The 13,941-nt window shown below is 51.9% G+C and overlaps 5 protein-coding genes across 5 annotated transcripts; 2 read left to right on the plus strand and 3 right to left on the minus strand.

Annotated features, from left to right (window-relative positions):
* Positions 1–132: 132 nt before the first annotated feature.
* On the plus strand, positions 133–2,225 carry J4E87_002507 (uncharacterized protein; the record flags this gene model as incomplete). Its single annotated transcript, XM_049374144.1, has 3 exons — positions 133–218; positions 266–726; positions 1,423–2,225. 3 exons carry the CDS (start codon positions 133–135, stop codon positions 2,223–2,225), a joined length of 1,350 nt encoding a protein of 449 aa, XP_049236284.1.
* A 979-nt stretch (positions 2,226–3,204) lies between these two features.
* On the minus strand, positions 3,205–4,032 carry J4E87_002508 (uncharacterized protein; the record flags this gene model as incomplete). Its single annotated transcript, XM_049374145.1, has 2 exons — positions 3,205–3,790; positions 3,848–4,032. 2 exons carry the CDS (start codon positions 4,030–4,032, stop codon positions 3,205–3,207), a joined length of 771 nt encoding a protein of 256 aa, XP_049236285.1.
* A 2,003-nt stretch (positions 4,033–6,035) lies between these two features.
* Positions 6,036–7,077, minus strand: J4E87_002509 (uncharacterized protein; the record flags this gene model as incomplete). Its single annotated transcript, XM_049374146.1, has 2 exons — positions 6,036–6,432; positions 6,485–7,077. 2 exons carry the CDS (start codon positions 7,075–7,077, stop codon positions 6,036–6,038), a joined length of 990 nt encoding a protein of 329 aa, XP_049236286.1.
* A 740-nt stretch (positions 7,078–7,817) lies between these two features.
* Positions 7,818–9,412, minus strand: J4E87_002510 (uncharacterized protein; the record flags this gene model as incomplete). The annotated part of the gene is made up of 2 exons (XM_049374147.1): positions 7,818–8,903; positions 8,960–9,412. 2 exons carry the CDS (start codon positions 9,410–9,412, stop codon positions 7,818–7,820), a joined length of 1,539 nt encoding a protein of 512 aa, XP_049236287.1.
* Positions 9,413–10,224: 812 nt separating this feature from the next.
* J4E87_002511 (uncharacterized protein) lies at positions 10,225–12,844 on the plus strand (the record flags this gene model as incomplete). Its single annotated transcript, XM_049374148.1, has 3 exons — positions 10,225–10,264; positions 10,320–12,380; positions 12,435–12,844. 3 exons carry the CDS (start codon positions 10,225–10,227, stop codon positions 12,842–12,844), a joined length of 2,511 nt encoding a protein of 836 aa, XP_049236288.1.
* Positions 12,845–13,941: the final 1,097 nt, after the last annotated feature.

Consider the following 13,941-nt stretch of genomic DNA (forward strand, 5'->3'; position numbering starts at 1 on the left):
ACTTTCACACTCACTTCCCGAGCACCGCCAAGACAACTAGTACTTGCACGGGTACCTCAAAATTCTTCTCCATTGCTCACCGCGTCACCAATCCTTCAGCGACGTTTCTTGTTCACGACCCTATCTCACGCGATGGCGACCGAAGTGCCGTTCACCGCCGACGCCGTACGCAGTATAGAGCTAATTCCTTGTGCACATGCGCCCACCAAACCACCAGCGTGAGTCTGAAACAATTCCAGCCATGCGTTCTTGCTAACAATCTCAGCCACGTCTACGACAAGATCATTACCGTCGCGGTCGGACCGGACAATGCCAAGAAGAAGTTCAAGATCTATCGCGGGCTCCTGTGTCACTTCTCCAGCTACTTCGATCGCATGCTCAACGGTTCCTTCCGGGAAGGTGGCTCAACGTACCTTCGACTAAAGGATACCGACGCCGACACCTTCGACGTGTTCTTCTATTGGCTCAATTCTGGTGTTGTAGGTTTGGCGGACAACGGAGGCCTTCTGGACTGGGGGAAGGTAATGAAGGCCTACGTGTTCTCCGACTTTCATCAGGCGCCTATCTTCAAGAATGCTGTCTTGGAATCTCTATACACTCGTTGGCTGTCAGAGAATGTGGTCTCTGTCGATGTTACAGAATTCTTGTACACCAACACATCTGAAGGGGACAGTATGAGGAAGCTTATTGTCGATATAATGGCGGCATCGGGCAACTTCAGGGAATGTAAAAGACATCATCTCTTCGATTGCCACAAAGAGTTCCTCATAGATATCATTGTGGGATGTCGAGCTCGAGGCCTAGTCCCGGGTGACGGATCAAGGATCGATGCAGACACTTGGTTCGTCGACATGCGAACGAGCTTTTGCGAAAGATATCATGTACACAGTGAAAGGGATGCCATTTGAGGAGATGTCAATTCGTAAGTCTAGCTCTCGGATGTGGCAGCTCAGAGGCAGTCGCTAATCCGAGACGCAAGTGCACTTAGGAGACGGTGTGGCAAGGTTGTCATTTTACCTTTCAAGTTATGTGGGAGACTTTCGGTCAACAATGCAGGTGGATCCGTTGAGTCTTCTAAGATTGTTGAAGTTGTGTTCACTTTTATGCTAGGGCTACGTTCTTAGTACCCAAATGAAGTACATCTGAGACTATATGGTCCATTTTGACCGTACCCATGTCGCCCTTTCGTTATTGCGCTCCATGATTCTGCTACGGGGTAATCAGATGCTCATTAAATCAAAATCCAGCATATATACTAACTGTTGTGCTTCAATCCTCATCTAATGACTGACAAGTTTTACAGCTACTCATAGAGAAGAGGTGCATGTATACTGCTCAGGTTGGCTAGGTTAGCACAAACGTATCTTCACCTTCACTTTCACTTCGGCATCTCGGCTAGTGGAGTTTGCTGCCTACCAAGAGATACACAAACGTTTACACCTTGTGAGAACTTTATCAACAACATCTACACCTCCTTCAAGGAAACCAACTCCAACACTATTACGATGAGCCACCCATTAGCATGGTGCGCACACCCGTGGACCGCGCCTACCATCACCAACAAGCACGACACAGTCACGATCAACGTCGGCTCCGGCAGAAATATCCAGCAGTATGATCTACATGTCGAAGCACTCAGAGCGCGCTCGCGACACTTCCATGAGGCCCTTTCAGCCTCCTCAAACGAGGAGCGCACAGCGATCCACCTCGCGTGCTCTACGCCAATGCGATTCGACGTCTTCGCCAACTGGCTTTACAAAGGCAGCTTAGACTCCAGCAATGACACCGATTTGAGATACCTCTTCTTATGCGAACTACACGTATCTGCCGACACCTTCGATATCCCGCTTCTGCGCAACAAGATTGTGGATGTGTTCTTCAACAAGCTTTTGAGCGACGCCCAGCCACTGCCATACGACATCATGAAGTACATCGAGGAGCATCTGAGGGACTCTGCTTTGAGGACCATGATGCAAGACATCATGCTGAACTGCGGTGAGACGGAGGACATGGCCGAGTGGAAGGTCAACCTTGCGAAAGGCTTCAGGATGGAAGGTGGTAGAAACAAAGACGTCGCTGAGACAATTGGCAGGAGTTCAGATGTGAGAGAATACCTGCACGGCTTGAGGGGAAAGGTATGCGAGAGATACCACGACCATGTAGAGAGGGATGAAATAGTGGTGGGACGTGAGGGGATGTGGTTCTTCGATCCACCTCTTAACTAAGCGGTGAGCACTTTCATTTAGTATGAGGCGTCCGACATGTGGACGATAACGAGGTCAAAATGCAAACACTGGAATGTCGCAGTGAAATTTGATACATTCAGTTGTCATATTGTACATACAAACAAGGTGATTTAGCTGAACTCACCAGAACTTGGTTGTAACCTTATAACTCCTGACTCATTATATAGTGAGCTTCTGTCGGACTATGTATTTTGGTATGAAGGACTGTACTCGCAATGCATGTGCGGAGGTTGTGCATACCTGGGCAGTTCTTTCCAAAAATGCGCCAGCCTAACGCTAGTCTCCGTCCGGTAAGACCCTGATTTATCTGACTGACGTCATAAGCTCGCACAATGGAATCCGACTAAGGTCTCATCTCAAACCGACCTGCTCCAAAGATGATCCATGAACGTTCCCATAGCGCTTCTCAGCCTCTTCCGCTAACGATCGGGGTATATCCGCACAACCGCAGCCATGCAACACCGCGCAGCGCTTGGCCGCACCAAACAGAGTGTGGCGTACGAAATTCATTGTCGCCCAAAGCACTCCTTCCTGTTCGGTACTCGCTGATCGGGTATGGCGTCGTATTAGTTACGCAGGAAGGTGTTAGACAGCGATATAGGGTGAAGACAAGCGCAGCCAATCGCGTGTACGTCGGTATGTAACAAGACCGAAGAAGGGCGGTGATGAGTTCATGGAGTACACCGCAAACGGATTCTTCTGGTCCTTTTGTATCTCGAGACTGCTAAGACACATGTCGCAAAAAATAACTTATTGACAGCATCGCCGCCTTCAACGGAGATTGAAGCGTACCTTATCTAGCACGCGGCTGATGGGCACAGGCTTCTCGTGCACAAAGGAAACCTCGGAATCGGTACGTTCGTCCACGAGAGAAGCTCGAGATGCCGGTGGCGATATCTCCGGATCAGCCGAACGCATCGTCAGCCATTGAGTGACAAGCATACCGAAACAGACTGAACTATGCATCAGCGTTTGTTGACCACAAAGGGCGCATTGTGAACTTACTATCAGCGAGACACATGAGCAGACAAGCGTGGCTCATCTTCGCAAAATTCCAGGCAAGGAACAGGCTATTGTTGCACAAAGTGACAAACAACATGAAGCTCGAGCCAACAACATTTCGAACCAGCATGACTCGCAAGTTGTTCCGAGAAGAGACGGCCCGCCGTGTTCCTTTCATCCAAAGTCGGATTCTCTGCATTGAAGAGTCGCTTGATGCACCAGCAGTGTCGCTTGCGAAACTGAATATCCTAGGTGCCGATGAGCCCAGTGCTGGTCGAAGCTGCCAGACGAAGATTCCCGTGAGAACAGTGTTCATCAGGATGTCCAGCACGATGATCGCAATCGTAGCCGGTCGCTCGATGCCTATCCTGCATTCGCCTGTCTGGTGGTTCAAGATAGCCATTGGGTTGACAAACTGCCATCCCATGATCGCGAGGAAACCACCCGTGACAAAGATCCCTCCGAAAACATACAGCATATCCCTTGTGCGATCCACAAAGGGAGCTCGTACGATATGAACGCGCTCCAGCAAGAAGAGATATCTGTATGTGGTTCAGCATCCGGATTTGGGTGAGCGTCATGCACGAGTAAACACTTACAGTGCTATCTTGTCCGCGCTATACATGGCGATGCAGACTCGTATGGCAGCATGACATTGAGCATCCGTTTGCAGACCCAGTCCAGCTATCTGTATGGCGGTGGCAAATAGAAAGGCCGAGCAGATGAAGCCTTGCGCGAACACGAGTACATCCGACACCCGAGTTTTGGACTTCTGGCCAGCCATGCGGCCTGCTCGATATCCTACAAAGCAGTTAGCAAACATTCTGAGTGACCTCTGGATACAAAGTGGTCAACATAAAATTCGAATGCACTTACCTTGGGCCAACGCGAGAACAAATGCAAACAGTATGCATATGATAATCACTGCCACGCGATGTGGTGGCAGCTCGTCCAAGTTGACATGTTTGTGGCTTTCGTCCCGAGTAACAAGGAAAAGCGGAGACATTGGCTGCGCAGCCACACCAGCGATGGAGATTTGCGCAAAGGCAAATAATATCGCAAAGGTAGAAGATCGCATCAACGCTGCCAAGGTGTCCATTGAGACATGGGGAGTGGTCTCACGACATATAGGTTCACGAAGCGAGCTCTGATCAAGTGTTCAAACTAATTTGCGTATTACGCCGTGGCAAGACTTCTCACTCAACGTCAATCAATCACAACACGGTATATCCTCGATCTATCGGATCGTAGGGCAATATGTCAAGGGCTAGCGCATCAGTGGACGAGTCACCGCTAAAGCTTACTTCAACGGTTCCGACGAGGGGGAGCTGGAGACAACTCCGTAGCGCCGAGCAAGCACCCCGTAGCGAGCCTTCCACGCGCTATGGTGCGGAGACGTTGCGCTACAGCCCTACTACTAGACACCGTTGGGCTCTAGAAGTCTTGATCAGCTGGAGAGTTTTGACCGCTGCTTCATGAGATGCAGAAGTCGCTTCAGCCACATGTTTGCGCCTCCAAAACGACGACCGTGAAGGCTCTGTTTTCCAAATACCATGGTGGCATCTGAACGAGGCTATGCGCGTAAGCTTACGGCGACGAGCTCCGGAGATTCCAAGAGGCTTGGATCTCGGGTTGGGAAAAGGACCGGATGCCGCACGCCCCGGGCTTATCATCCAGGGCTGATACAGAGAGAACCTTGGAATCTTGGAAACCTTCGGGACACGCCCTTATCTCTGGACCCTCATAATGTCCAGCAGCCATGTCATCCCGTAGTGGTAGCCTTCGTCATCGTTGGTTTCCGCTAAGTTCCTTCACATGTTATGGCTGTCGTTCCGACTCCACCTTGGCTATGTCACGATGCAGAACAGACATCGTGTAGTGCATGTTCTCCTAGGTCGCTCCACTCGTTTTGCTTCCCAATAGTCTAACTAATCAAGTGTTTGCGAACTGCAATAGGGTTTCGGCCTTCTTTTTGGGCGTCCTCGGACGAAGACGACTGGGATATCTGGAAGCCGTCAGAGGTGAGTGAAGGGTCTACCATGCACCCCTCAAGTATGTACTTTCTGTAAATTAAATCAAACGTCCAAGCCCTTTTAATGGCCCTGGGCAGAGACATGTAATCTTGCCAAGGGTACTAATTAGGAACGACAAGCCCAGTCTTCCCTATCAGCCGTACCCTTCACTCCGCTGGGAATTTCCCTACGCAATACCTATATCCATTCAAATGTTGTCCCACAGATAATAAGTCTGACAAACATCTGTGGCAATCACCATGTATCCTTCGACCGTGGCCGCCGCCTTTGTTACTTATTTGACAAAGACAAATGGGTGGTGATCATCTGTGACTGAAAGTCGTCTCCGTGGCTGGCACGCGATGTACTGAGCAAGGTAGTATGGTCGGTAGACGAGAGTAGAACGTAGATACAGCAGAGCGAAAAGCAGCAAGTGTCACGTAGCATACCGTTATGTGTTAGCACGGAGGGCAGGTGAATATGCGTACAAGGGTTAGTGTTTGTTTGGTCTATGTAGAGTACCTTGCTGTACATGGTCGCGCTTCGCTTGGAACGTAACTGCAAGTGCATACCCGTGGGCTGCCTCTCCACTACCCTAACAAAACTTCTCCATCGTTCATGAGCTCAAATCAGACTCGTAGCCTTCCCTACCGATAGCCATTGGCTCGATCGATGTCCGAATCCGTCAGTCGTCCTTACAAGAATCGGGTATGTTGGGCAATGCTGAGATGTCATTGTGCCAACAGGCGAATGGAAAGACGCTCGCTCACTCGGTCTACCAGCCAGAAGAAGTATTGGCATCGGCAGCTGCGGTGGTGTCGTCAGCCCAGTTGCCGCTCGACTCAACCGGAGTATCACCCCAACCGCCAGCCGCAGCGGTCGAGCCACCGGCATCGCCCCAGTCACCGCCAGCAGCCTCAGCAGGAGGCTCAGGGCAACGCTTCTCGCCATGACCGAAGTTGTTGCAGTTGCGGCACTTAACGCGAGACCAGTCACGAGGCTTGGGGCACTCGCGAGAAGCATGACCTTCCTCGTCGCAGTTACGGCACTTCATGACACGAGGCTTGTCGCACTCGCGCGACATATGACCCTCATCTCCGCAGTTGTGGCATGCGCGACCAGGACCACCGGCCATGGGCTTACGAGGCTGAGTGCACTCCGTCTTGCGATGTCTGACAAATGTTAGCTTGACAATCCAAAATGATCGACAAGAGTTCGACTTACCCAGTCTCGCCGCAGTTGAAGCAGGCTTGACCACCAGAGCCCTGAGGACAATCGCGCTTCTGGTGGCCCGTCATACCACAGCCGAAGCAGGCACGGTCGCCGCCACCGCCACCTCCACCAGAGGGGCAGTCACGCTTCTGATGGCCAGTCTGACCACAGCCAAAGCAGGCCCGATCGCCGCCACCGCCGCCGTTGTTGGTGTTGTAGCTGGTAGTGTTTGCAGTAGAGAAACCGCCCGCAGAGCCCCAGCCGTCATTGGCAGTAGTCGTAGCGCCGCCGAAGGTGTCACCACCAGAGCCGAACTCGTTGTTGGCGTCAGCAAACTCGTTGGTGCCGCTGAACTCGTTGCCACCACCGAAGCTTGTAGCGTCACCGCCGAAAGTACCAGCTGGGTTCTTGGCCTTCTCTAACTCTTCGCGCTCTTTGGCTTCGGCCTCCCGGTGCTTCTTGGAGTTCTTGTGTCCGTTCCAATCCTTTGTGAGGATCTCGCGGTCGCAGAGCTCGCAAACGGAGATACGAGCAACATGCTCCTTGGCCTTGGGGTATGGGTTGGAGACCATGGTCGAATACAGGTTAGCCGGACCACGAGCCATGATGAGGACTGTGGAGGATGTGAGAGAGGTGAACTAGACACAGTTCGTCAGCTTTTTGCACTCCAGAGACGGCAGCAGTGCAGTGAAGCGCGACAGACGTCGGTCGAGCGCCCAAAGAACCCAGGCTGGAAGCAGCTTGGAGCTCGCGGTCTGCGCGCGACGCGTTCAAAACTGAGTGTGCGCACTTGCAAATTTGCGGAGCAGGCTGACTGGGCCTGGAGATCGACGTGTGAATACGCCAGAGGTGAGAGGAACTTACCTTGTATAAGCAGAGTATGCGTCGCAGGCGGTCGACAATGAGGTCACTGTCTCTTGATCGTACAATTGGTCCCGCACGTCGTCGCTGGTGAGGTGGGGTCGCAGGAGCGGAGGTGAGAGCGTGGGAAATTTTATATAGGCAGGCGCGAGGCAGTGGACCCTGCACCAACGACAACAAACAGACGAAGCGAGACCGGGTAGGAGCCGAGTGATACAATGGAAGACGATGGAAACAGTGAGAGAATCGCGATGATGACGCTAGCATGCATAACGGGTACCTGCGCAAGAAACGACAGGGCGCCGGGAAACCTTCCGGTGAGAGATCATCGTGGAGTCCAGTAGACGTAGAGAGTGATGGATAGGTGAGTATGAAAAAGAGACTATTAGCGCTTAAAGGCAGTCCTTGCACCATAGAATTATGAGCGTTGACCTGGCTATGCACAACAGAAAAAGACAAAAGATAGCTGTACTGGACATTGAGCTCAAGCACCTGCAGGCATCCCGTCTTCGACTTCCACCTCCTCTTCCGCTCTTTGACCCTCACTCTTTTCCGGCTCTTTCCAACCTGTACCGGCCTGTACAAGCACGACGATGACGGAGAGCCCTACGGCACAAAGGAACAATGCCTTGAGTGCATCCGCGTATGCCCCGACGGCGACGACCCTGTCTTTGCCTTCCAGCTTACCTACAAGTGCCGGACTCCCTAGTAGTCTCCGAGTGAGCTCACCGCGATTCTTCAACCCAGCCTGCGCAAAACCGTCATCCAGAGATCTGTGCAGTACGCGAACGAAGTAGCCACCACCAATGGCCGAACCGAAAGAGCCTGAAAAGCCGCGAAACGTAGCAAGGAGAGAGATGACGATCGGGTGCACCTCCGGGAGTGTAAGATGGAGCAGATGGACAAGTGCGTAGTTCGTTGCCGCGCCAGTAACAAGTCCGTTGAGGAACACCATGGCAACATATAGGCCCCACGGACTTGTTGGTGTAGAAATGAGAGCCAGGACAGCCATAGTGATTGGAAACAGTGCCATCGCAACGACGGTATGAAGGTAGAAGCTGCCCGTGCGTTTGATATGGAAGACGCCAGCAAGAAGACCACCGGTTGCAAAGCCGGCGTTGGTGGGAATGAGGATTGATCCAGCGACAGCCGGAGCCCAGCCACGAACGGCAAGCGCATATACGGGCGTATAGAAGAGGATACTCCATCGGGCCATCATGAAGCCAGTCGTGGCAAGGCAGGTCAACAGGGTTCCACGAGATCGTAGAACGGAGACTGGAATGACGGGATCGCCAGCGACGTAGGCCTCGTTTAGAACGAATACTGGAAGGGCAAGAGCCGATAAAATGATCGGCGTTGGAAGAACCTTTGGACCAGATAAGCCAAGAAGGAAGAGTACAATGGTGGTGGTCAAGAGCAGAGCTCCGGAGTAGTCGATGCGGGCTAGCTTTTCGCGGATCGAGAGATTTTCATACTTGATGTTCTTTGAAGTATGGCTGGCTGGAATTGAAAAGAGGAGACCCAATCCGGCCACAAAGCTTATTGGTGCCTGGATGCCAAACAATGGTTTCTGTGGTTGTGTCAGTTGAGCTCACTAGATCTCGTCATCTGATAGTGTCCACTTACCCATCCAATTCTAGGCTCAAGCGCGCCCGCTATGACCGCTCCAAGTGAGACACCGACTGTCATTGCAGTGTTTGCAAGGCCCATATACAAGCCTCTTCGTTTAGGGCTGGTCATCTGGATCGCCATGATGCTAGCAACGATGAAAATGCCACCACCACCAGCTCCAGTTACGACGCGGCCGATGATAAAGTGTTCGAAAGACACAGATGTGGACGTGATGGCCGATCCAATGGCTATCAACATAGTGGAGAAGAACATGCATAACCGTGGACTAAATACTTGACACAGCCGTCCCATCAAAGGGGCGAGAGAAGACATGGCGATGAGATACGATGAAGTAAACCAGCTGGCAGTTTCGAAGGCATCTAGATCAGCGGCGATAGACGATTGGGTCGTTGTAAGGATAGAGATGTTTGTAGCTGTCGTGAAGGTTAGGTCAAGTTTTTTTCGCATAGTTTGTGGAATTTTGATAGAACATGACTTCTGTTAGTTTACCACCATTCTCATGCATAGATGGAATTGTACATGATCGAAGACGGGATTTTGTTATGACGAAGCGCGGAGATTTTGGAAGACATACCTTGCAAAAATATCAAAAGACCGACGGAGCCAACTATAAGTGCGCCTCTCGACGTTGAAATGGCTTCTTCATCATCTTTGCCCTCCCTATTCGATAAGGGCGGCGATAACGAAGGCTGGAGCAGGGGCTCGCGTTCTGCCGAGGTATTCAGAACTGTCATGACATACGACTTCCAGTACAATGTCAATAGATAAGAAGAGTGCTATCCAGCGATAATGAACGAGAGAGACTTCGCGTAGAAACGCGTCTGGACATAGAAATCATGACGATGCGTGCAAGGATGTTAGTGCTTCCGCCGATGACAAATGCAGAAAGAGGTCGGTTGCCCTTGCCCGAGGGCTTTCGTCCGCAAAGACAGCGGAACAAGCGACGACGGTATGAAGCAAGCGCGCTGAATATCAGTTGCAAGTAGATACTCTGTTGTCGTTTACGAATCGAAGCGGAAAGCCCGAGGCGACGTTGCAGCGCGTGAACCTGTGACATGAGTGACGTCAACGCTCATTGGCTGCGGGAGCCACGCATCGGGGGCGCAACTGCCACCCCGGCCGTGATAGTGGAAAGCTGGCCTCTCCAAACAACCTCACCACGACTGCCTACACGTAGTCGCGCCTCTGCTCCCGCCCTCCCGAGATGACGCCATGAGTTTCTTTCTTCGCATCACTTTGAATTTCGACATATACCCACAATGAGGCCACAGCTACCGCGGCGTGTGCCGCTTCTCTTCGGTACGCACCTGCGCAGGCAACGTAGGAAGCTTCTGACTGACTTGTAGACCCGCAGTCCTTCTCTCACTATTATTATGCGTTTCTTCGGACCAAAGCAAGGAGGCCTGGAAGTCAAGATGGGGGAACACAGAAGGAGGCGCGAATCCACACCAGGGCGTACTGGCCTTCAATGAGGCCACGACGCTTCTACACACGATCAAACCGGCTGCCGCACCATGGTGGAACTTTGATAAGAAGTCTGGCATTTTGGGTACCAGCGCGTACTATGCGAAAGAGGTTTTCTTCCTTCTCTTCATGAATGGCCCCCCACAGCAGGAGCTGTTGACGACGAATCCACAACCGAAGCAGCTAGGGCATTCTCTGTCACAAGCCGTCACCCTGCTGGAAGAGGCAGCGGCTCAAAGGAATCCCGACGCCATATTCACCCTCGCCGAGATGAACTTCTACGGCAATTACACGCATCCGCGCAACTACTCCGAAGCCTTTCGACGATACCACGAGCTCGCGATTTTGAACGGCAATGCATCGGCACAGCACATGGTTGGGTTCATGTACGCGACCGGCATTGGTGGAGCAGTCAAGCAAGATCAGGCAAAGGCTATGCTATACTATACACTCGGCGCCGAAGGCGGAGACGTGCGGTCAGAGATGGCTGTTGCGTACAGGCACTCGGCAGGCATCTCTACTCCGCGTAACTGCGAAGAGGCTGTGCATTTCTACAAGGCGGCAGCGGAGAAGGCTATTGCATACATGCGGTCTGGGCCACCTGGCGGCCACTCTATGCCGCGGGAGTCATACAACATCGCTGACGACCAGGGTGGCGTGTATGGCGAAGGCGCAAGTACAAGCAGCTCTGGGCCCAATGCCAAAGTCGCCAGCGCTCAGTCTGATGCCTTTTCTTCCCTCGACGACGTTTTCGAATATATGGATCTCCAGGCCCGGAAGGGCGATGCTAGGGCCACATTCAATCTTGCCAAGCTGAACTACGATGGCGCACGAACTTTGAAGCGCGACCTTCCAGCGGCCAAGAAGCGCTTCATGGAGCTTGCGCGCATGTACTGGCCGCAGAACGGAAAGCCCAATGCGAACGTGTCGCCTACCGTCGAGAAGCTGGCCGCGAAGGCCGCCGGCTACCTTGGTCGCATGTTTCTGCGCGGTGAAGGCATGCCGCAAAGCTTCGAGATTGCGAGGTTATGGTTCCGACGTGGCTTGGACTTGGGCGATGCGCTGTCGCAATACTCTATGGGTATCATGTACCTGAAAGGCCTCGGTGTACCTCAAGATGCTGTAAAGGCTGCTGAGCTATTCGGCGCGGCTGCCGACCAGGATTTGGCAGTCGCACAAGTTCGGCTAGGTGCGCTCTTCTTAGATCAGGGGGACATCGCCGTCGCCGCCAAATACTTTGAACTTGCCGCTAGGCACGGACACCTCGAGGCGTTCTACTACTTAGCTGAGATGACGCACAACGGTATCGCCCGATCCAAGTCCTGTCCTTTGGCGGCCACCTATTACAAGATCGTAGCAGAGAAAGCCGAACTCGTCTCTACGTCTTTCCCCGAAGCTAATGAGGCGTATGCGAATGGTGACCTAGAGACCGCACTCGTAAGCTACATGATGGCAGCTGAGCAAGGCTTCGAGGTCGCACAGGCCAACGTGGCCTACCTCCTTGATCAAGTCAAGCCTCGTTTTACATTCAACTCGCTTGTGCCCTTTATGAAGCAAAAGGCCTCGCTAGCTAGCGACGCATTCCTGGCTTTGGTATACTGGACGCGCTCTGCCGAACAGAAGAACGTCGATGCTATGGTCAAGATGGGAGATTATTACCTGATGGGTCTCGGAACACAACCTGATTCTGAAAAAGCTGCAGCTTGTTATCAAGCCGCAGCTGAGACCATGAGAAGCGCACAAGCCATGTGGAATCTGGGTTGGATGCATGAGAATGGCATCGGCATTGATCAAGACTTCCACCTCGCAAAGAGACACTATGATCTAGCTCTGGAGACGAATCCACGTGAGGCCTATTTACCTGTCGTTTTGGCACTGTACAAGCTTAGGTTCCGGAGTTGGTGGAACACTTTTACAAACGGCAACATCAAGTCTATTCAAGAAGATCCCGGTAAGTCATCATCCTTTGCATTTTTTTGACGTCTGAATGCTAATATGGCTATAGTCGTCAAGAAACAATGGACACTCTCGGAGTGGCTGAACGCCTTTCTCGAAGCCGAACTCGCTGGCTGGGACGACTACGAAGCTGACGATTACGACGACACGCATACCGCCGGCGACGACTTTTACGGAGACGGCTATCATGGCGACGAGATTGATTCGGACATTCTGGAATCACTCATCATCTTGGCCCTGAGCGGGGCTTTGGCCTTCTTGCTTTACTACAGGACACAAAGGCAAAGAAGACAGGAGGAGGAAAGAAGACGGCAACAAGAACAGCAGCAACAGTTGAATCAAGGCGTGCCTGTTCAACAACAGCAAGCGCAAGGACAACCGCCACAGGATAGGGGAATGTTCCCAAATCCAGGCGATCCTGAATTCATGAACTGGGTAGCAGGTGGCGTAGGACACTGATGCATTGTTAGAAGGTGGTGTTCAGGAAGTCGATGAGCAATGACGAGCCAGAACCAAATGAAACAACGAGAGTTCTTCCGCATACGCATCCCGTATAACTTAACTGCATAATGCTATCCCGACCTAAAATTTTGGAACGTACTCGCCTTTCATAAATTCGGAATGCTTTTCATTCGACACGATTCTTTTGGACGAACCATTGCTTGGGCTTTGCAAGCAACTTTGGGTGTCCACGTTCGGGTGTTGGTAAGTTGGAAACGTTGGTTCGCCAGGGTTCGTTCGAAGTGGTCGCCTCCACACCTAACCACAATTTGTACAGGTATGAGATGAGTTATGGGGCCTGTGAATGGCTCGTCTTAAATGACCCATCGTAGTGTCACGGTTTATCTTTGTATAAATCACCCACATCACGATACAAATCAGAGGGAAAAAGCACATTTTATTTGAGTGAATCATCGAACGCATTGCTCCGCAGCGTGGCCAGTAGAGTCAACGAAGTTTCTCACATCTGATCACTCCCTAACAAACCGGAGCTCCAGGTGTTATAAAGTCCTCCTGGGCTCACTCGCCACACCAACTCCCACCGCAGGTCGCTCAGTAACATTATCAAGATGCCAGGAATTCACATTTCAAGCGGTCTGGAAGCAGACTTTGCTCGTATAATCACCGAGGTCGATATCGGATCCAGCCTCAGAAACGTCTTTCGACGCAAGCAGAAGCAGAGATTACCATGCCCAAATACTCTCGAAGAACTTCGCAAACTTGTCGACACGGACGACTCCAAACCGGTGTGCCGCTGTGATCAGTGTGATCCACGACTTTATGGATCCTACTGCAATTGCATCCTACGTCTTCACCATCACCCAAAACTCAAGTTCAAGGGTGCCGCAAATGAATTTGGGTATCAATGCTACGAGCCCTTAACGATGGCTTCGCGTTTCCGGAGCGAAGCGATGACATTGACGAGAACGGCAGTACGGTACTTCGACCGACCCATCGACACACTCAATACCACACAACTCACCGCCTTGAAAAATATTCAAACCTGGATACAATACTACATGTCGCTGATCTTCCCCAACACACCAGCTGAGTCA

Source organism: Alternaria ethzedia (genome assembly GCF_023757985.1).
Source record: "Alternaria ethzedia strain BMP 0044 chromosome Unknown scaffold_4, whole genome shotgun sequence".
NCBI lineage: Eukaryota > Fungi > Ascomycota > Dothideomycetes > Pleosporales > Pleosporaceae > Alternaria > Alternaria ethzedia.